The sequence below is a fragment of the Malurus melanocephalus genome, unplaced genomic scaffold (assembly GCF_030028575.1).
Source record: "Malurus melanocephalus ecotype Western Australia unplaced genomic scaffold, MMel_1.1 scaffold_332, whole genome shotgun sequence".
Lineage (NCBI taxonomy): Eukaryota > Metazoa > Chordata > Aves > Passeriformes > Maluridae > Malurus > Malurus melanocephalus.
Genome location: NW_026623564.1, coordinates 754,556 through 778,257, shown reverse-complemented (window position 1 = coordinate 778,257; position 23,702 = coordinate 754,556). Strand labels below are relative to the sequence as shown.

At 41.0% G+C, this 23,702-nt stretch overlaps 1 protein-coding gene across 2 annotated transcripts in view; it reads right to left on the bottom strand.

Annotated features, from left to right (window-relative positions):
• Window positions 1-381: 381 nt before the first annotated feature.
• The window catches only part of MBOAT1 (membrane bound O-acyltransferase domain containing 1), a 55,804-nt gene continuing 32,483 nt past the window's right edge, over window positions 382-23,702 (bottom strand). Inside the window, exons 5-13 of one of the 2 annotated variants that reach the window (XM_057377902.1) lie at window positions 21,190-21,245; window positions 18,882-18,936; window positions 13,983-14,166; window positions 12,187-12,379; window positions 9,481-9,584; window positions 6,686-6,750; window positions 5,209-5,341; window positions 3,952-4,103; window positions 382-2,213 (exon numbers count right to left, since the gene is read on the bottom strand). In XM_057377902.1, coding sequence (XP_057233885.1) covers window positions 2,081-2,213; window positions 3,952-4,103; window positions 5,209-5,341; window positions 6,686-6,750; window positions 9,481-9,584; window positions 12,187-12,379; window positions 13,983-14,166; window positions 18,882-18,936; window positions 21,190-21,245 — 1,075 coding nt within the window. In that variant the 3' untranslated portion in view covers window positions 382-2,080. Of the gene's footprint in view, window positions 2,214-3,951; window positions 4,104-5,208; window positions 5,342-6,685; window positions 6,751-9,480; window positions 9,585-12,186; window positions 12,380-13,982; window positions 14,167-18,881; window positions 18,937-21,189; window positions 21,246-23,702 lie in introns of those variants that run through there. The other variant, XM_057377903.1, reaches the window with a different exon arrangement.

Sequence of the window (23,702 nt, the reverse complement as noted above, 5' to 3'; positions counted from 1 at the left end):
TTCAGCCCACAGAATTCCAGAGCCAGCATCACCCATGTGCCCTTCCCTTTCTGGGGATGCATCCTGGTTTCCCTCCCATAGGAAACAAGGATGACACAGCCAGACCTCAAAGAGAACATTAGATGCCCAAGATGCAGCTGAGGCTGGTGTCACAAGAACACAYGCATGAGGAAAAAAAAGGAAGGGGCAAGTTAAGGGCAAAGCTGCCATGAAAACAGACAGGGATCACCTTGTCTGTGTTTCAACAAGAGAAGGATGGAAAGCTCAGCTCTTGTGTAAAATCCAGCAGACCTGAACACCTTCCCTCACAAGCATGAGGCATTTCACCCACCCAGTCACCCATTTTCACATCAGATGTTAGTGATCAATAATGCCAGGCRGTGACACAAAGCAAATTGTTTATTCAGTTCAATCTTTTAATCCCATCTCGCCCTTTAAAATAAATTACCAAATAAACTTTCCATGAACTATGCTCTAAATCATGATTTGGACACAGGACAAAAATTTCCCATCAGTGAAAAAAAAAAAAACCCCACTCTTTTTGGAACTTGTCTTGGTTTCTCTGATTTGTTTCTTCTCAAAACATGGGGATTCTGCAGAATTTTAATTTGACACAAAAATCAGAGGGCAGTAAACAGCAGATTCTTTGCTCAATCACACATTAGTTAAATGTTCATAAAGCAATACTGATACTTTAACRAAGGAACAACTTTCTACAAAATCCTGACAAAAACATTCCTGGAAAGCATTTTATTTTAAAAATGGTTTAGTTGGTTTTAATGTGTGGCACCAGTCTATTTTATTGGGGTAAGTGGATTTGAGAAAGAAAACCAAAAAATCCCTGACACAGCACTTTGCAGCAGGTTATCTCAATGTACAAGAAGTACTTAGGAATTAAGCCTGAAAACATCCCTGTAAGTCAAGGACTTTACAAGCAGGGAARCTTGCATCAACAGTTAAGTCAGAAGTCAAGATCATACAAGGACGCAGTCTTAACTCGTGTGGTGATCGTATCACATCACAATATTTTGTAGAGAATGATTTATTATGACTATGATAATTACTGTTCAGGTTTCTTATTAGTGTTATCTGCTGGAATGTAACCCCTCCATAAGATGGGATGTTTTTGAGTAGAACAGTCTGATCTAYTACAAAGCTTCTTCCGATTTAACCCATAACTGCAAGCTTTAAAACACTAACCCTGCATGGCTCCGCACTTATTTTGATACCAAAAAGGAAGTGCTGCATMACTCTAAGACTACAAAGTAAGGCTGATGTAGCAATGAGCACCAGCTGCATCATTAGAGAAGCACAGCGCTACAGACCACAGGCTGATGATGTCCCTTCTTTATCTCTAGATTRAGTTCCCCCTTCTGCTTTTTGTTTTGCTTTTACGTGGCTTTACATTTTGACTTAGCCAGTTTCCAGCGCTCCCAGACACCGATTCCCAAKGGAATCTTGCCCTCATCACCAGCARGTGTCACACAGAAGGACGTGAAGTACCTTTGCTGCCCAGCTCAGGCTGCAGTCCCTGCTCCGGGGATTGCACAATTTCCCTGCTGGGGAAAGCCCCGCTCCCCCTTCCCCTTGCTGGGGCACAAGTCAGCTCCAGCACCTTGAGCAACCCCATGCCTGCAGTCTTCTACTTGCACCATCTCTGTCCACAACCAAGAGATGAAAAGTTTCCCCTGCCAGCTGCCCACAACACCAGGCTATCAGGCAGCTGGTCTGACTCTTTACTAGCTGCTTTCTGTCCCTCACTCTAATCACAAGATTATTTGTTGATTAATAGTCGTGTATTTCTGTGAAAAAGTTTAAATATATAAAAACACTTCATAAAAATATTTATTATAAAAATGAAATGCCCCRTGAGCCTGTAAACTTTGCCTGTAAATTTCCATTAACTGGAATAATTTGAAATACAGTCATTCAGGCTCTTCTCTGCCCTCTCCAGTAAAATAAAAGCCATCAGAAATGCCACTTGTCTTGTACTTTGATCCTCCTGCAACCCGTTTTTCTTCTTATTTGTTTACAATACAACAGTGTGATATCCCAATGCTGGCAGTTTTCTTTGGAGGCATCACTTGTCTTTGTTTTTAACAGAGTTCGGCATGGCCTGATTCTGAGCCCTTCTTACAGAGTGGGTTTGAGGTCTGATCGGTAACAGGAGCAACACCAGGATGCTTAGAATGTGCATGTGAAAATACACAGATCTGTGAAGCAAAAGCAGAAAGAGAATATTATATGTTTTGGGGAATAATATGAATTGTGCAACCCCAACATACAGAATTTAGTGCTAAGGGMTGAATGGAGAACGTATGAACCTGACCTAGAAAACACAAAAATACACCCTTGAATTTTACACAGTCTATGAATATGGTGTCTGCTGGCATGGATAAAAATGCTGCTGAGGATGATAATGAGGCAAGGAAACCATCAKCACACCCTAGAATCTAAAGTCTGACAGCTCTGATAAACCCATGTAATTCAGCCCCACACTTATTCAGCCCATCTCTCTTTTAATGTTAGAGTATAAAAGTCCACGCTCTTGAAGAAATACCCTTCATGCTTCAAAAAAATTTTAAAAATTGACAGAAAGAAAAGAATTCAATCAAGGTGCTGAGATCTGAAATAAATCAAAACATTCAGCTTTTAACTGGAGAAGGTCAAATAATGATGTTTACAGAAAGCTTGCATTATTGAAGGTAACTGCTCAGAGATATCTGTATTTGGTATGTTACTAAACATCAAATATTTGTATTTCAAATAATTCAGTATACACAAGATTGAAGAGAAATAAAAAATACTTAAACCAAATAGACARGGTTCTGGCATCTTGGGGAAGATGATGTTTGGGAGCAGTATGGTCCAACTGTTAAACATAGCAATGCTCATTTCTGTGGTCTCACKTATGCTTCTTACCATAGTTTTTAATATCCTTGTAAGGTGCTTAAGACCACTCTTTGTRGCATGAAGTGCCCCAAAAATTCATGCCGTAGTCCAAAGGCATGAMATTTCCTTGCTTATGAGCCTCTAAGTTTAAATATTAACTAAGTTCAAAATCACCAGGGCAAAAATTATTATTAAATTAATTATTCATTAATTATTCATTTCATTAAAATGAAACTAATAAAGATTTGGAGTAATTTTTGCATTGTAAGTTTTCTGTGTTGAAATCAAATCTTTTAAGAAACAGGAACAGAAAATGTCRAAATTCAACCTCTTCCAAACAAACAGCAGCTATCTTGACTACCAGCTTTTCTGTCTTTTATGTTAGAGGAGGGAATTGTCTTTCTTCTGAACCAAAAGCTGTTACTCTATATTGACAGTACAATGAAAGAAAAGTAAAGCAATGTAGTCGTGTCTCCTTTTTCTAATAATTTTCTCCRTTTCTCTATTTCAACTTGGTTTTATTAGAGCACATTCAATGTACTCAGCAACACCAGYGTTTTCTTATTTTGAAGGACTCTAGGGAAGTACTCATTTTGTAAGAAGCATACTTTGATAAGGAAAGGCATTCTCATTTCAAGAAGCAATGCTCTGCCARGAACCCTGCTAGTGGATCCCACCTCCTGTTAGCTGCATTCAGCAGYTGGAGCCTGCTCTTTGCTCAGCTCCTCCTTCCTACTGCCAACTCTCATTATTATTAACCTCCTCAGCCTTGGCTACTGCTAATGGTTGAAACTCAACTGTTTTGAAAATGGAAACTGAGTCTATGAAACACCATGGAAGGACACAGAATGAGAAGAACAACCAAAATGCTCTGCCATGGCATCRTTATAATCTCGTCACATTACAGAAATGCAAAATTCACCCCTTATATTTTAGCAAGCATCCTGTCTCAACTCCTTTCAAATTTGATGGAATGCTATCTGCTTTTCAGCTTGGTTTGGGTTATTTAACAAAAGCCTGTGCCAGCCTGTAGAATAAARTCAAGGGGAGAGGACTTACTTGTAAAACTTAATGGTGGGCTCCACAGCCAGCATAACAAACGGTGCAACAGTATAGCACACAGCCAGCTGAGTGACAGCCCAGGTGACAATGTCGTAGGCTATCTTAAGAGGCACTGACGAGAGGAAGTGATGTCTGCAGTTGTTTCTTATCTGCAGGTCAGGGAAAMATAAACAGAAAATTATATAAATTCGTTTCTTAGGCAAAGTCACGCAGTTGTGTTGCAGTCCATGACTCTCCACTTACCATCAGCTCAGTACTACAGGAGGGTTTGTATTGGCATGTACAAAATCTCACAGTGGCAAACAGAGAAATGGTCCCCAGTTTACTCTCTCACAACCACAGGGACAGACTCTCTCATTCTGAGTGTCTGGCACAATATTTTTGGGGAGGGAAGCTGTTGTGATTTGATCTTCCTCCCTCCTGGTTTTTATTTCTTACTGGTAATCAACAGTAAAACAAAGTTACCTTAAATGAACAAGTGCTTATACCTACAAYTGGTGCTGTTCCCTAGAGATTTTAAGTTAGTTTCACATCTGTGAACTCCTCATAAACGAGAGGCAAAGCACATGTTCAGCAGCCTCCTCTAGCAATAGTGGCTAATWCTGGTCTCTAATTCAACTTTCAAATTGACCTGGTTATTTAGCCACAGTCAAACTCTAAAAGACAACAGTGGTGCTTCCCAGCCCAGCTCAGCTGGCTGGGTCAGCCTGAAAGATCAGCAGTGATAAATTTAACAGCAGTGAGACATGAATCCTWTTCTGTCTGTGGTGACCCTACACAAAATAAGGCCCATGAACACAGAGACCATTTTACTGCATCAACTGCATCCACAGAAATTGTTCAAGTTTGGGCTAATGCTCAGCCCACAGCAGCTCCCTGTGTAAGACTGGGCCCAGAGTTAATGRCAAGTCAGCATACAGGCAACGTGACCCAGCAGAAGTCCGGAATCCAASATGACCTTGAATCCCAAGCTAATTTGACTGCATAGACATAGCTGGTGGCACTCCTAACTTTATATCCCTAAGCAACATTGCCTCTGACAGCCAGGGACAGCTTTGCATCACATCCAGAATTGGTGCTGGTTGTGACTGCTGGTTACTTTGCAATTAGCATCGATACAGAACACAGTTTCAGTGGCAGAGGCATGAAAGAGGGCTCACAGCAGGGACAAGCTGCTTGACCATGTGAGGGTGCAGCTGACAGCGGGATAGTGTCTAGCATGGGCCTCAGAAGAGAACAATGAAAGGTACATACTGCTCTGGCTGCGAGTGTGATAAGGATTCCAGTGAGAAACGTAAAATAATATCCAGGATAGATACCATGCCACAGGGCCGACAGGATAAATGTTAAAGCCGTAGGGTGCCAGCGAGCTCTGTCATAGCAGACACTGCAAAAACGAAAACAAAACACAAGAGGCTGAACAATGGCCACTGCACYTGAAATCCTTCTCTGTTTCTAAGGTCTTACTCTGTTTTCTTGGTGGTCTTATCTTGGCTCAGTTACAGATTAGGGCATGGGGCACTCTCCCTTCCTTTAAATGGAGGTTTAGATGGAATGAGGAAGCATGCTTATATGCAAATAAGTATCCAAACAATGCCTATACAAACATTTCTGGTGCTMAAAGCATTTAAATAAATAATGGAATAAAGGGCAGGCAAGACTTCATTACCTTTACATCTCTGCCTGGAATCATACATTACCCTTCTAAACTCTGATGACAGATCAAGAGCAAGTTGAAAGACAAAGAGATGTGACCCCACCCTTCACTCTAGTGAACAGAGGTATTTTTAGGCATAGCTATCTGGCAGATGGTGGGAACAACAGGGAGTGCCGTAAACTATTGCAAAACAGGGGATTCCAGCTAACTTTAGCAGCAAAAAWCTTACTCCCAAGATGCAAGGATAACAGTTCAAGAAAACAACACACAGTCTATTTGGCTATCTGAAGTTTAAATCAAATGCTGTGTTCCAGAGAAACGAGTCAAGATGATGCATCTCCTACCAGCAATCATTTCAATAATGAAAAATAATAGACATTGACTTTTAAGGTGTATAGATTTAACATCATTATAGTTACAATAACTACAATGAATCTGTGCCTGCATTTCAGATGCTATGTTGACTGTATGCTGAGCTTTAATCCCACGAGAAAGTGCAATGAGTAGCAGAACACAGTCCAATCTACAAAATTTGKACTTATGTGAGTATTTATAATATGYGGCTYAACAGCCACAGGTTAAAATCAAATCATCTCGGTGCTATAAGCCTTTTCCCCATATCCTAAACAAGGRCTCCCTGGAAAGCATCTTAGGGTAACTCCAAACCAGACCACACTGGGGTTCTGAAGATTTTGGCCATATTTTTAGCTGAATTTCTGGATCTCAGGGACACAGCACGACTCACCTCTGTGTTGGAAACATAACAGAGCAAAGCAAAACAATACAGGAAGAATAATGGAGGGAAACAAGAAAAATGCTATTACCTTCTACTATGGAAGATTTGAACAGTTCATTTATGACTTTGCTGCTAATATGTAAAATACTAGCATTTTACATTTGCAGCAATAAAACTTTACAGCACCAAATACCCTTGTGCTGCACCAACTGTTACTGACACAGGAAACAAAGAAAGAACAAGAGGCTATACRTTTATGAGAGCCACCAGTCAGTGTTTTTCCAGGCCATGTAGAGCTTTTGGGTCTCASAAGCATGTCACTGTTTCATTACTCTTACCGTTTCAGCCAGGCAGCTGTCTGAATGTTCCAGTTTTCAAGGTACATTTTAAAACTTGTTGCAGTCTAAGAAAGAAGATCACATAAAATGTTATTAATAAAACCTGTAAAATACTACTTGCATTTTAAATTAGTGAGGAGGTACATGGAAAATATTAATTCTAGCAGCTAACTTTTATGAAGACTCTSTCACAATCCATCATTATACTAATAAGAGTTGGGAGGGACATTAACTGGGCTGATGGCTCACCACTAAGGCTTGGCACTTGTTCTAAAATCTCACTTTATTTCATATAATTAAATACAGTGTTTGGTTACTGTTCAAATAATGGGAAATCTGAAAAGCTTTCTTGTTTTATATGCTTGGCCTTCCTTTCAGTTCGTAAACAGATTCATTTCTGGAAGAATTATCTTGCCACCCATTATGCAATCTGGACTTCCCTAGAGTACAACTAAAACAACATGTTATAAAAAAAATCATTATTATTATTATTGTTATTATTATTCTATTTGGAGAAGACTGAAAAACAAGGGCAAAAAAATTAAGACTAAATTTAGAAGCCAATTCTCAGCCTACTGCTACGCTTGAGAAGCCAGAGCAGACGCCAGGGTCCTGAGAGAATCACCACACCTCCTCCTCTGAGCTCCCCCAGCTTTAGGGGAATGCTGGACTCTGCTGTTCAGCATCAGTTCCCCTATTGCTGATCAACTTCATCTCCCAGCTTCACCTTGGTTCCTCGCCCGCTGGCAGAAACTTCCAAGGACACCCTTGCCAAGTGGAGACATGATTCAGTGACACCGCATTATTTTGCCATATCAGCTGAAGGCAAGGCACACTGGCAAGATGGATTAAGGGCAAAGGCTTCCAAGGGGAATGTGCAGATATCTCTGTACTTCCACTCAGAATCCTTAAAGCTAGCATTTCATCCTCTGCATTTAAAGAGTTAAAATGATTAGCAATTCCCAGGGCAGAACCGCCAACATTTTAATTGCATTACTGCACCAAGAGAAGCCAAGAAAAATACAGTTTCTCTTCCAACTAATATTGTCACTCTCTCTTGGCCTCCTTTAAGTTCCCCTGTTACATTACCAAGGGAGGAAGTAGTTGCTGGCTGTCAAAACAAGCGCGCTGCCAAGGCTTTCAAGTCCCCCACGTGCGCTTAGACCCCGTCACGTTTTAATGCCCACACAGACCCTTCCATGTGCTTATCTTTACTACAGATCAGATATGCATATTTAGCACTCAGGTTCCCAGCTCTGGAGTGATTTTGCACATGTAGGTGGCTGTACCTGCTGGATAGATAGACTGTACACACTGTACAATCACACTTCAACTCCCAGCGCTGCTSTTGGCACATAAAGTGATGGTTCAAGGCTTACCCAAAGTCATGTTCTCTGCAGCCTCTCTTTTTCTCATTGCACACATGATCAGACAGTGCTCTATTTTATACTMTTGGGAACACTTTCTGATCTCTGTTGTCCATATGACCAGGAAAGGAGGTAAATTTTGAGAGGCCATCAGTTCAATGAATAGAGAGGAGCAAAGGCTCCTGTTTCCTTCGTTTAGCTAAACTAAAGAGCACTGCCTGCATTCTRCTTTCCTCCTTCAAACAGAAGTTACCTCAGCCCATCAAAATAAGAATCATCTCCTGTCCTAAAACTGGATGAGATACTGATTCAAGATCTCAGAGTGGTATTTAGAGTGCTGCTGACATCAAGAAGTGGAAAACATTTCTGGGCTCTGTCTCCCATACTCGTCAAGGAAAGATGTACACTGAGGATTAATTATGGTTAAAAAGGAAAAAGAAAGAATGTTGAAAAACAGGGAATGTATAATGATACTTCCAATTTTGCATCTTCAATGAAGAATTACAGGAGCTCTTTCATTTTTGAGAAGAACTATTACAGCACATTCACTTAGTCACAGATCATTCAGAAAATAATGCACTCAACTTATTTTCATCTGTGATTACTTTTCAAATCCTAACTACAGAATTACAGAGGGAACTCCTCCTATTTCTAAAAAAGAAGCCTTTAGAAAGCATCTCAGAAATAAGTATTTCCCCTTCACACTGGCACTCACAAAATATTCCTCAGGGCRAACAAATTATATTTGCCATCTTTTGCATTAGAGACACAGACATCAATAGTTTTCAAAAGGTTAATGGGTCTTAAAAATACACTGCAGTCACAAGAAAGGAGGGACAGACGTTTTTAGAAAGAGAGTGGCTTGCTGCACGATGCGTTAGATGAGCATCCATCTAAGCTCCGTGTGCCCCCATCAGCTCCCACTCAGGTGCCTTGGTTTGCATCTCTTATGTCTCCTACCCTTGCTTTTCTCCATGTGCAACTCAGTCCTCACATGTGTTTGTGCAACTTGTGGCAGCCTCTTTCGCTACCACCACTCGCCTCGACTGGGCTACAAAAGTAAAAGACTGTGAGAAGTRAATAAACAGAATACACCACAGATGGTGAAGAATCATAGCTGTGAACAATTCACTGACCCACTGAGGTCAGCCACAATCTACAATAATTGACTGCTCATTTGTTAAATATATTATATAATTATTTATTAGCTCTCACTAAACTATTTAGAAATACAGCCTGAATACAGAGTTTCAGGAAGCCTGTGAGACTGATGCTTTTTATCTAACCAGCAGATAAAATACGGAACCTCTTCATGCTAAAGGGGAGCATCCTAGTGGCATAGATATTTTTTCCTGTCAGTAAAGCCTCTACCCATTATCATGCTCATTTCACTATAATTATGCCAATGCAGCCACTCCTTTATCTCACCTCAATGTTCCAGATATTCAAATTGGACAACAGGTCCCAGCGGAAAGTGCCTCTCTCATCAACTCCACTGAATCCATAACCAGCTGCATTGTTGACTGCATCTGCTGCAATGTCAAAGCAAAACAGGTCAAACTCAGACTTTTTTTTCTCACAAGTCACTATGGCACTAAACAAATGTTCAAACCAACTTTGTAGGATTTAGCAACCTTTCTTTCTAGAAGCTTTTTTTGCAAAAGGGCATTACTATAATTACACGAGTCATTTCCTCAAGAGGAAAGCCTGGCTACTCCTTGTGCAGAAGAAATAAAATAATAAAATGAGTATAAATCACTTTTCCTATTATTTTACCCACATTATTCATCTGAGATAGGTGTTGCCATAAAATGAATGAGCATTTTCCTCCAAAAGGGCACCCGGATGTCACAGCCTTTTCCAGAATTCAAAAAAACGATAGTATCTCAAAGACATTTCTTACTATTTCTATTAAGAGTTCCAGCATGGTTGCATTAATTGAGACTGCCATTCAGATTCCTGCAGACAATGTCTTTTGCTAATCCTGTTGCTGAGTGTCTCATTAAAGCACCCCACCATCTCTACAAACCAAATATTGAGTAACTTCAGTTACACACGAGTAAAAATTTGGATAACAGTAGGCATTACACATCGATGAGCTCTTGTCAGCTCCCTCCCCTCTCAGACTGTCTGGGAGTCACCTCATCACTGGCTCTCAGGATTCTGATTTCAATGTGCCCCTGCTAGAAATACCTTCTCCAAGTACTAAGAAAACAGAAGGGAGGATATATTATTGTCTCTGGATCACTAGTTGCAGCCAACACTGAGGATCATTGGAAGAAAAAGGGAAGTGCAAATACAGGTAAGGCTTTTCTTTCTAGGTCATTTACAAAATACAAGCTTGATTATGCTTTAAAAATGTCAGCATTTTCCCCCCGAGAATGAAAACTGATTTTACTTTGTAAATGCTCTAAGCACAGGTGCAAGCTCATGAGAAACCCTAGTGCACAAAACTAGAGAGAAAACCTAATTAAAGGCAACAAGCCTAACAACAAATAAATAAATGAGCCATCTCCTCTAACCTGAAACTTTCTATTRTGTTTTCCACTTTCCTAAATGAAATAGATTTTACTGATGGAAAGAAAGCTCTCCACATTTTTAATTCTCTCCCTGTTTTAAAAAACCCCAAACAGTGAACAACAACCCTGCCTGAAGCTGGCCCAGAGGATCCTGCCCAATCTCAGAGACTGGAGCTGCACATCACCATCATCCCCAGAGCAGGGGACTCCTGGATTTGTTCCKCCTTGCTCCAAGGTTGCAGAGATCAACTAATTCATGTTTCTTTGCCAACAACAAGAAAGCAGGAATCATGGGATGAGCAATAATAATATAGCAGAGCCCTTGGCCTTTCAGTTCCCAAGCTTTGTGTGCAGAGCAAGGTGTGAAGCACACAAAGATCACAGCTGTGCACCCTCAAACTGCTCACAACCCCCCGATCTCCACAAAGTCCATTTGCCTGCAGACCTGAACAGCTCTGACTGTGCTTTCACAGCTCCTTGGGTGGAGGCACTCGGACACAAAGTGTTTTCACTGACAGCTCGGAGTTAGGGTYGTAGCCGTGTTTCCAGGATTGTTGCTAATGCAGCGAGCAGCCCARTTTTCCTTCCATGGGTCTGGAGGGATCCAGCAGTGCAGCTCCCACACAATAGAGAGCCTGTCCTGTCCCGAGGACGGAAAGCGTTTATCAGCCGTTCCAGCAGGCACTTTTGTAATGCCATGCCACTGGGAGCAAAACTGGGCAAGGATAAAGTGTCTGCTGTTCTGCTGCCTGGATTTGGGATGTGAATAGGGGAGGCCTCACCCTCCATTATGCAATGCATACTTTTCCCCAAGCTGCCTCATTTGTAAGACATTTCTACAGACTCTACAGCTTGGCTGTGCCACAAATGCAARTTCAGTTTCTTCAATAATGGACTTTCAATTAACTTTAATGCCAGAAAAAGTGGAGGCAACAACTTAACACTGGATCTCACAAAAATAAGTTTATGAGCAAGCCATTTTTTATCTCAAAGCCTTTCCCGTCTCACACATGCCAGCCCTGGCTGCTTTCTCCGGATCTGACAGTTTTACTCCCAGCAATTTAATCATAGCCTTCCAATGAGTCTCCCTGCCTATTTCCATCCCATGTCAATGACACTCTGCTCAGCTTCAGGTATATGCATTACATGCTGAGCTTCCAGCATCTCCCCTACACACAATGTCTTGCAATACCACAAAAAAATCAGGGTATTTTCAGCCTGACCTGAAGGATTTGACTCACACATAGATRTGAAAGTGACTTGTAAAAGGAAAAMGACAAAATGCAAAAAGATTATTATGACCGCCAGTCTAGCTAAAAAGCCCTTTTAATTCTCTCCCTTTTCCTTGCGGAGATTTTGGTCCTTTCCAACACTTCCTTTGCTCCCCATGGTTCTCCAGCCTCTTCTCTGGATCACTCAAAGCCGAGGTGTGCACAGGACCCACAGTGCTTTGGAGACAAAGCCCAGCATCAGCCCCCCAAWAAGCACAGGGCCCACTGCCCAAAGGAACACATCTCCCATGGGAACTACTGGTCCAGGGACAATTTTACTTCCCCCTCCCCCATTCAGGAGCTTATTTTCTATAAACAAAAGCACACRATCTAGCCACACTTACCCAACGTCCATGCAAAATAATACTTTGGTTTTGCTGCCTGTGTTACAACATACAGGTAACCAAGTCTTGACAAGAAGGGAGTTTTATCGAGGAATTCATTATCAATAATATATGCCATAGGAAAGTTCTTAGTAAGCGTCAAGAATAAAATGAGAGATACCAGTGTGATACACAGCTTGTACATCACTGCTCCCTAAAAAGCAGAAACAATGAAACATTCATTAGAAACATTTGCTGAAGGGAAAGAACAAGGCAGTTCTCATGACATACATAAACAATGTGCTTCAAAAATGATTAAAGTTAGCAGTAACAAAGTTGATACTAATTAATTTAGAAGAGGTGACCAACAAAAGGGCAGAGTCAGAGCTTTAGTTTAATTAGGTTTACTGAACTACCTATAGAAAGGTAGAACAATCACAAGTCAAAATCAATGATGAACTGCATGACAGACTCCACATCAGTGTGCAGAAATTCTAAAATGAAAAAGGAAACAAACAAACGAAGCCCTACAGTGRAAAGCAGAAATCCTCTGTATATGTACTGTCATCTAGAACTAAGGCTGGGTTCCTCCTGGCAGCCAAAAGCACTGGTATTCAGTACAACAGTAGGTCTTGCTGCCCAGCTACTACCCAGAGGTCTTGCTAAAAATCACTTGTCCAAAAAACATAGGTGTGGCACAGCACACTTGCACCCATGRTATGTGCTCTGCCACGGTGCTTTCTATTCCAGCTCCCCAGCTTCCTATACACCATTATTGGCAAMCATGGCAGCAGTTCAAAGCTTGTTTGCAAATACACACCACGAGTAAACCCTCCTTGATACAGTCATAATTAAAATGTAATCTGGCACTTGGATACCATGTAAAAATTGACTCATGTTCTCAAAAGACTAATAAAAATGCAATATACTATTAAAACAACCATGTGTTTTTTGAACCCWTTTGATTTTCTGATACCTTTTTATATATTCTYCTTATTCTGGAATAAAGTAATGYGAARWTGGTTTTTAYGCAAATTTTAATACTCTCTCCTGACTTGCATCTTGCAGGGCTTATTCTGACCTCAGTCAGACTAATGTAAATCAGAAGTAATGCCACTGGAGTCAGCAGAAAGACAAATGGATGCAACAGGAATCATTATACATAAGCACATGCTCAACTTCAGAGGACACATTCTGCACAGACTCACAAAGCTACACATTCAGTGCCACCTTAAGGTACAAGACAGAAATCTGAATGTCATGCTATGCTATCCTGCTTTACAACAAGACCATTTTATAAGAAGGTTTTAAGTAATATTAAAAAATAAAAAACAAAATTAGTGTTCGAAGTATGTGAAAAAATTTCCTCATGAGTCATCTTAAAGTGTGTGAATACTTTTGCAAATCACCAGTACAGGCTACAGTTTCTGATTAGCCATGATTCATGTGCTTCTAACATCTCCTGCACTACGGGAGAGATTTGACTTTTTTGGTTTATTCTGTCCTCTTCTCTCTGCAGCTGAACTGCAACTTGTCATTGTCAGAACTTGCAGACCATTCCCATCTCTGCACAAAGGACACCCATTAACAACTGACCCGTTTTGCATGCCAAACCCATTTGGGGAATTCACTACCCACTTCACCCCTGACCCTATGAYAAAAACAGCAGCCACTCACAGAAAWAAAACCTCACTGTAACCTTTACTGGCAAGATAACCCAAAACTGGTTTTTCTTCTTAGCTTTTAATTATGAGAATCGTGTACAAAGCTGTACTTTCCTGCCCTTTGCAATCAATCTCTGTCATTTTAAAACTTACAGTTGGAGAAGGATCAGGAAGTCTGTCATAACCCTTCTGCTTCCAGTTCACTTCTAACAGTTTCATGTGCACATGCCTCCCTTCAATGAAGGCGATATAATCCTTGTAATTGCTGCAAGGTCCTGCTATGATGCTCATAAAATTGAGGAGGTAACTTAAATACTCCAGTAAAGAAGGTCTTGACCTGTGAAAAATCAGCCACACACACAATAAAAAAAAAAAATATAAAAAAAATCCAAAACCAAAACAAGGTAAAACACAGAAAAAATGCTTTCACCTGTGTTTTTTGTTGCACTGTCTGCCTCAATCCCCACCCCTCTCCTGTCTCTTTTCCCTCAGCTGAAAGCTCTGTTCTGGGGAAGATGAAACACAGCCTGTCATATTCTGGTGATGTCTGGTAGATGGCAGTCAGAACAAAGGTAACRTGGAAGTGCTTAAGCTGCAGGTGARCTAATGCTAATGACTGGRAAAGYTGTAATCTTAGAAACATTTTAGCTAAAAACAGTAATAAAATATGCATTTTGAACCAGGAGTCAGCAGTACCAGTAGTGAGAAGCTGGTAACTGGTTTTGGACATCTGTCCAGGATGTCAGGGGCCATCCTGCCTTGTTACAGAAACCTTTGTTGCAGGGCAGGGAGTCTCTAAAACCAGGGCTCTCAGTTCTGGGAGGAGCTCTCACCCACCCTTCAGCCCAGCCTTTTGAAAAACAGGAAGTGTCAAGCGAGACATACAAGAAGAGAATGAAGAAGCACTCTCTCCTACTGTTCAAATACAGGAAATAATTGCCTGTATTGCATCACAAACAGCAAAAGGAACTAAGGGGGGGAAAAACGTATCAATTGAAAGATGGCTGAAGATGAAAGTGAAAGAAAATCTGTCATACATTTTTTTCCATTTTGCATACCCCACCAGTTCCTTCTGGAGTTTTACATTTGATGTAAAATGAAGAAGATCCACTATCCTTGCTACAGATCAGCAGGATGGAAAAGGAAGATGCACAGGCTTCTTACCACTAGTGCAATTTGTAAATTGTTTGGCTCGGGTTTGTTATGCCAAAATCCAAAATGCCAACATCCAAATTACGCACTGTGCTCTGCACTGCATCGCTGAGTGCTCTCCACAAACATCCTAATTGCCACCATTTAAGTAAATGTGGAGTCCTCAGATAAGAACACAAACTTGGGCACAGYGCTTGAGGGCTCTCCTGCCCAAGAYACAGATGGACACRCATTAACCAAAASACACTTAAAATTCTCTAAGGCTAAAACAAATTTCTAGCAGAAAAACTAAGCAACAGTTAAACATTTTCTGTTGCCTACTTCTATTCTGAAGTGGAATTAGTTTGAATAAACAGTTAGATTAGCCAGGATTTTCTGCATTCACCCTACTGGTTATTGTAGGTGTTAGTGCCTGAATGGTATGTTCTCTGGTGAAAGCATTTCACAGGAAGATGCAGCAAACAATTTGGGGTAAGGGTCATCTTTCTGTCCTGCAAAATCAGGTCCGTGATCTGGGCTTCCTAGCTCTACAGTAAGATTAAAAATACAGTAATTAGTTTCAGCTTGGATTCTGCACATGGTTGGGTGGGGAGACATGAGCAATGCACGAAGGAATGTACAGAGGAAGAGTGAGAAACAAAAACAGATCAAGAACAGGAGAGAAGACAAAAGGCTGTATTACCAAAGGGGATTTAAAACTCTTCAGTTATGACTTGTCTGCCACCGACACTTAAGCTTTGGCATCTGTTTTTCTATTATGAACTTATCTACTGTACAAGAAAAAAAAAACAATCATGTTTGGTGAGAATTTGACTAGAATTAAGGGCCAAGTGCAGTTAAAAATTATGCTGTGAGCTTTAAAAACAGACACTATGGGGTCATAGCAAAGTTATACCTACAAGATTTTTGCTTCTCAAGAAATGACTCCACTTTTGAAGTTCATAAGCAGTTTTTTTCATGGCTGAATATTCTGCCTTGGAAATAAAGGAAATAATTTCCTTGGTCTTAAACAAACATGCTGTGGTGAAAAGTAGTTATGGTTCTGAGAGTAATTGTGTAACACTAATTCTAAACACTAAAAAAAAACCAAAAAAAACCAAACCAACATGTTGCACTTGTATTGAGACACAAACTAGAAAAAAAGGGTGCTCAAAAGAAGACCAGCACACTCCCTCCATCTGAAAAAAGGAGAAGACTAGTTACATACTGTGGAGAACTAGGAGTATTAAAATTGTGGATGGAGACCTAAAAATAAAATTCCAGCAGTCAAAACTTATGGCAAGGAAAAACAACACTTGAAGTGTCAGAGTCAAACCAAAATGGATTTTTACTGTGCAGTGGATTGCTGACAGGGAACGAGTATCTACTTGGAAAAAAAACATCTCACAGATCAGACGAAGGTAGGAGCCAACAATTCCATGTAGTATAGTCTTAACCTGAATTTAGAAGTTAATTCAGCAAAGACTTATTTTGTTGCATGTGGAATATATACTTAATTCAATGAGGCACTGCCAAATACTTCAGTGCTTTNTGTAATCTTAGAAACATTTTAGCTAAAAACAGTAATAAAATATGCATTTTGAACCAGGAGTCAGCAGTACCAGTAGTGAGAAGCTGGTAACTGGTTTTGGACATCTGTCCAGGATGTCAGGGGCCATCCTGCCTTGTTACAGAAACCTTTGTTGCAGGGCAGGGAGTCTCTAAAACCAGGGCTCTCAGTTCTGGGAGGAGCTCTCACCCACCCTTCAGCCCAGCCTTTTGAAAAACAGGAAGTGTCAAGCGAGACATACAAGAAGAGAATGAAGAAGCACTCTCTCCTACTGTTCAAATACAGGAAATAATTGCCTGTATTGCATCACAAACAGCAAAAGGAACTAAGGGGGGGAAAAACGTATCAATTGAAAGATGGCTGAAGATGAAAGTGAAAGAAAATCTGTCATACATTTTTTTCCATTTTGCATACCCCACCAGTTCCTTCTGGAGTTTTACATTTGATGTAAAATGAAGAAGATCCACTATCCTTGCTACAGATCAGCAGGATGGAAAAGGAAGATGCACAGGCTTCTTACCACTAGTGCAATTTGTAAATTGTTTGGCTCGGGTTTGTTATGCCAAAATCCAAAATGCCAACATCCAAATTACGCACTGTGCTCTGCACTGCATCGCTGAGTGCTCTCCACAAACATCCTAATTGCCACCATTTAAGTAAATGTGGAGTCCTCAGATAAGAACACAAACTTGGGCACAGYGCTTGAGGGCTCTCCTGCCCAAGAYACAGATGGACACRCATTAACCAAAASACACTTAAAATTCTCTAAGGCTAAAACAAATTTCTAGCAGAAAAACTAAGCAACAGTTAAACATTTTCTGTTGCCTACTTCTATTCTGAAGTGGAATTAGTTTGAATAAACAGTTAGATTAGCCAGGATTTTCTGCATTCACCCTACTGGTTATTGTAGGTGTTAGTGCCTGAATGGTATGTTCTCTGGTGAAAGCATTTCACAGGAAGATGCAGCAAACAATTTGGGGTAAGGGTCATCTTTCTGTCCTGCAAAATCAGGTCCGTGATCTGGGCTTCCTAGCTCTACAGTAAGATTAAAAATACAGTAATTAGTTTCAGCTTGGATTCTGCACATGGTTGGGTGGGGAGACATGAGCAATGCACGAAGGAATGTACAGAGGAAGAGTGAGAAACAAAAACAGATCAAGAACAGGAGAGAAGACAAAAGGCTGTATTACCAAAGGGGATTTAAAACTCTTCAGTTATGACTTGTCTGCCACCGACACTTAAGCTTTGGCATCTGTTTTTCTATTATGAACTTATCTACTGTACAAGAAAAAAAAAACAATCATGTTTGGTGAGAATTTGACTAGAATTAAGGGCCAAGTGCAGTTAAAAATTATGCTGTGAGCTTTAMAAACAGACACTATGGGGTCATAGCAAAGTTATACCTACAAGATTTTTGCTTCTCAAGAAATGACTCCACTTTTGAAGTTCATAAGCAGTTTTTTTCATGGCTGAATATTCTGCCTTGGAAATAAAGGAAATAATTTCCTTGGTCTTAAACAAACATGCTGTGGTGAAAAGTAGTTATGGTTCTGAGAGTAATTGTGTAACACTAATTCTAAACACTAAAAAAAAACCAAAAAAAACCAAACCAACATGTTGCACTTGTATTGAGACACAAACTAGAAAAAAAGGGTGCTCAAAAGAAGACCAGCACACTCCCTCCATCTGAAAAAAGGAGAAGACTAGTTACATACTGTGGAGAACTAGGAGTATTAAAATTGTGGATGGAGACCTAAAAATAAAATTCCAGCAGTCAAAACTTATGGCAAGGAAAAACAACACTTGAAGTGTCAGAGTCAAACCAAAATGGATTTTTACTGTGCAGTGGATTGCTGACAGGGAACGAGTATCTACTTGGAAAAAAAACATCTCACAGATCAGACGAAGGTAGGAGCCAACAATTCCATGTAGTATAGTCTTAACCTGAATTTAGAAGTTAATTCAGCAAAGACTTATTTTGTTGCATGTGGAATATATACTTAATTCAATGAGGCACTGCCAAATACTTCAGTGCTTTACTCACCAGCACAGGATGATAAAGGCAGAAGCCCTGAACTGAAGAAATAAGGAATATAGGAGAGCAGGCATGCCTGTGTAAGGAGGGCAATATCAGCAGCATTACAAAAACAAAACTGCCCAAGCAAACAGAAAAAGCAGGTAAGACTTTTGGCATATCATGGACTGGAAAGTASCAGGAAACATTTTCATGGCCAGGCCCTGACATTGCAATGGGAAAAGAAAAAGAGAAAAATTAACAAAAACGAACAACCTAAACACTCAACTTCTTTAGAAGAATTGGACACAAATCACTAAGAGAACTATCTCCTTACTTTACAGCAAGCCGATTTTGCTCAGCAGTGAGTTCCTCAGCTTGTCGCCCTATTCCTGGAAAGAAAAGTCACATTAGACCTTTTCAACAGACMAACAGTAAAAGCTATCCCCAAAACCTTATGCTTGCACCCCACATATAAATTTCTAAAGCAATAATTTCAAATTTCTTTGTCACAGGTGGCCGTAATATAGCTCAATCCCTAACTTTTAGGTCAAGTTCTACTCTGCCTCTTTACCCAGTTCCTTACCTGGTTCCCCCTTTCTCGCCCTGGCTATACTGTCAGGGAGAGCAGCCATAGCATTCCCTCACACAATGGAAGTGGCAATGCCACCAACTGGCTGCGACCCCCAACAGCCTCTGCAAACTGTCCTGGGCTGGAAAAACTTCTGCTGCCAGAAGCCTCTGGCTCATTTAAGCCMAAGCCTCCCGCTGGCTCCTTGGTGAGAAATGGAGCATTTCACAGCAGGAGGAGTGGGCAGGGGAAGGGAAACAGGCGCTCAGGGAACAGAAGCTCCGCTGGTGCGAACGCAGCTCCCAGCTGCCTGCTGCTGGAGCAAGCTAAATATACACATCAGTAATAATCTGGAATTGTACAAGGTCCAGACTGGAAGGGCAACCTCCTGTTGAGTGCACAAGACCTTTGAGGCCAGAGGTAGCACACAGCCTCAATGTCCCAAGAAAATGATGGAAAAAATCTTGTATGAGAGCCAGTGGTAAACAGATRTGGCTCACAGCAAAAACCTCAAAACCTTCACCCTAAAGCTTTAGCTGCACATACTGTGAGGAATCCCACTGGCTTTCCAGAACAATACGGGATGAGTCACAGCACTTGATGCAGAGCACGCGTGTGCACAGCTCCATGTGCACAGCTCCATGTGCACAGCTCCATGGGTGCAGATCCATGTGCACAGCCCTGAAAGATCAGGGGCCAAGCACCATTCGACACCACTGCTCTAAACACACGGGACATAATTACCAATACACACACAGGACCCACTTCCTAAAAYCACTGCTGATAAGCTGCTCATTTCCATTCCCTCAATGTTTCAGTTTGTAAATACTAGGAGGGCCCCAGTTTCAGAGAAACAAGTAAGCACATAATTACTCAAAGGGCTGGGTGTTTTGTTAGTCTGTTTCCATTTATGGACAGCTGCGTTGAATTTTTACAAGCAGATATTTGTCGAATTAAATTTTTACAAATAGAAATTTGCCACTGATGGTCGAACTGCAAGCTGCCTTCACTTGAACGATGGCTCCATATACGGATGTTCACGATGTAATGAGCCTTTTCCACTGTCGTGAATCTGTAGGATTTCTGGTCCATTGAAAATACTCCTGCCTCTGCTGTTGTCTTTTTCTGTCTGTATGTTCACCATCAATATCCTGGGTGTGTCCCTAGGCTGCTGTGGCATTGCTGCCGCACCTGACCTGACTTAACAGAAGCAGAGAAGCCTCAGCAACATGAATGCCAACAACAAGGTCAAACAGCCAAGCTTCCAGCTCTACCCATTACAGCCAGCTAAAAGAATTAGATTCACTTGCGTAAACCTGGCTTGCAAACAATGCCAGACACCCTGGGGCCATCACCTAAATCCCTGTTCACAACACCATCGCAAGCCGCTTACACAGTCACCCACAGCCTGTAAGGCAGCGAGCCTCGGATCATCAGAAATTTGCACTGCAACATCAGTGGGCACAAGCAATAATGGTGCTGATGACAGCTGACATTTCCAGCCTTTGCACTGTACTAGACACAGGCGTTTCACTGGGAAATAATAGCGTTCTTTGTCACGGCACAGCGCAGCACTGACAACAATGTTATTTTGCTTGCAACTGTGCTTCTCTCTTYGCTGGGGAAAAGCTGCTGGATTCTATCACAACTCATGGAGTATATTACTACTGAATACATCAGTGCTAGCATATTTTTGGCTAAATTAGCGTTAATGACTGAACCTATGCATCAAACATAACTCTTGACTTTTGAGAATCAAAACAGCTTCAGAGAGCTCTATGGACATGCACTGTAGCATCTAAACAGGAGATACTGGTGCCAGCTAAAATCCAAATTGGGCCCCAAGTAATTAGAATACCCAAACGGGAAAACAGTTGTCCCTGATATTGCAAAGACTGTTTGATCCTAAAAACTGATCAAAACTTTAAGCTTCTCATTTTCCTCCACAAAGCRTTTTACTTTTTCATTTGGAACAACTCACTGAACTACATTCATTCATTCCATAAATCAACCATAGAATGCACTGGAGTAAAAAGGCTGTCTTCAGGATGTGGGAAGAGATTCTTTTTCTTACCATCATGTAGCTGGCATGCAAGTGTTGTGATCTTCTGWGTAATTATCATCAGTGGACTGTAACAAAGACAGAAACAACAGTTACATGTCTTGCAACACAAATTATTCCCAACTTTCWCCGTGAATGTCTTTATCCCTTTAAAAGGCATAACTGTATTAGCAACAAGTGGAAAACATCCAATTAAAGCTGAAGGAGGCACTCAGGCATAAGACAATTGCCTGAGTTCAAAACAATCCCACAGTAACTTGCACTGGAATTTTTTATTGCTAAGTGCACRCAAGGCTTTATTTTATGTCTCCCTATCGTGCAGCAGTGCAAATTGTGGTTCAGAAGAAATCACACCTCTAGGAAATACCAGCTCCTGCAGCCCACTGAGCTTCCTTTCAGGCAAAAAGCGAATTGAAGCCCCATACAATGCAACACTMCAGCAGCACTGCTGTAACACAACTCTGGCTCTTCTTACTGTTACTCTCCTATTGTCTGTCTCCTCAGTGCCCTAAAAATATGTTGACTCTGCAGATACAGRTGCTTATTTCCCCACATGAATAGCTCTATCAATTAGGACTGTGTGCAAATACCAGAATAGCTGTCAGCACAGCAGTTTCCCCCTTGCTTCTTGGCCATACATCATTGCTGGGAACAGACTGTACGAGTTACACCATCCAACTTTGGGAGTGCACGGGCACGTGGGATCTGGACCCTCCGAAAACAGGAGCTGGCTGTACCTAAGCCAGGCTTACAGCCACCCAGCAGCTTTGGTGCCAGCTAAACAGGCAGCATAAAAAGAACCACTGTGCCCAGTAGGGCCCCTCATACTTCCCGTATCCAGCTTTACAGAGCTTCTTGGCACTGAAGGCAAATGTGAGCTGCTGCAGCTAAGGAATGGGAAAAAAGACAAAACTCAGCTGGGTGGGATCAGGAGCTGGATCCCACATGGGTAAAGGACACAGCCAAGAGCATTTAGAGGTAGGTGAGAGGAAAGAAAGGAGGAAAACCATGGGGACAGCTGACCACTTCTTCCATGGGCTGTGGAGCCCTAAACACCAAACCTGGCACTGCACACTTGCAATCCAGAAGGACCCATGGCAGGCAAAGCAAGGGATGAGCACTGCTCACATCATTTTTCCCCATTTCTCTGCCACTGGGGACAGCAGCACAGGGTGCCCAGGTCTCTCACAACCACAATAGCCACGAGATGGGTGATATGGGTACCCCACTACTTTAAAAGCATTAGTTGTGATGACTGTATGTTAAACCAGTCCCACAAAAGAGCTCTGTCTTCATTGAGGACTAATACAATAGGTTSCTTCTGAATTGCCCCACCAATTTCTCAAGGTAAGAAAAAAAAAGCTAAGGTTACATTCAGCAATGTCTCTGTCTAAAATAAGAGTCAAATACTTATGTTCTACAGAGATTTGCAAGAGATTCTGGATCACCCATGACTAAATCAACCTACTGGTTGCAATCAAATGTAAACCCAATGGCTAAAATAAACTGTTTACAACCTATTTATCCTACTAAGATAAATCAAACAGATTTTAAAGATAATTCATTTGCTGAGCAYGGTAAACACACAAATACCAGCAAAAGACATACTTTCATACTGGTCTTTTTTTTCAACACTATTGCTGATCTTTTTCAAGAGTCCACAAGTAATTCTGTGTGAGTAATTTGCATTTTCTACCCAAAATCAGGACTTGAAATATCAGCCAATTGCGTAATCAGAAACTGCTTTTATCATTTCAGAAGTCCTAACTTGAAATGTCAGTAAAAAAGATTTGCACATAAAATTCAGAATAGGCTTTAACATATACAGAACTTGAGTTGTAACACAGGGGTTTGTACAGCAGCTGTCCTTGGGTCATCTAGACCACTGAGAATAGCTAAGGAATGGACAAATTTAATGACTTCTCACCTTCCAGATAACTGCAATATTGTCAAATAGTCATTCTAAACTTTATTCCAATTAATCTTTCGAGAAAAGAGTTTATAAGCTGTTTTTACCCTTATCTTCAACATCCTGTTTCTCAAAGTAGATTTTCCCAGACAAAATTTAGCTTTGCTTTCAAAGATACATAAATCCTAATCCTCTAAGCATATGAAAAGGCAGATTTTTTTTTAATCCTTAAGAGAGACAGAGGCTGTCAGTGAACCGCGCAGTACTAGTGCAATAAACACAAATTAYTATTTTGTCAGTGTTTGACCTTTTTAGCTTTACAAGGGAACATTAACACTTGATCCAAATTGGTTCAATTTATTGCATATGTTTCTTATGGCAAGAACTTCACGCCAATATCGAAGAGGGTAACTTAACCTCAGGCTCTGAGCCAAAACYATATGACTTCAAGTGTCTAAATTTAGACACCTGCCTTAGACAAGGCCCCCATGGTGAGCCAGAGAGAGCCAAAATGCAAACAATCCGAGGGCAGCAGGAGTAAAGCCTGCGCTGAAGTAATACAACATATAAACACAGAGGAGAGAGGTTCTCCTCATCTATATTAGGAATTCATTGC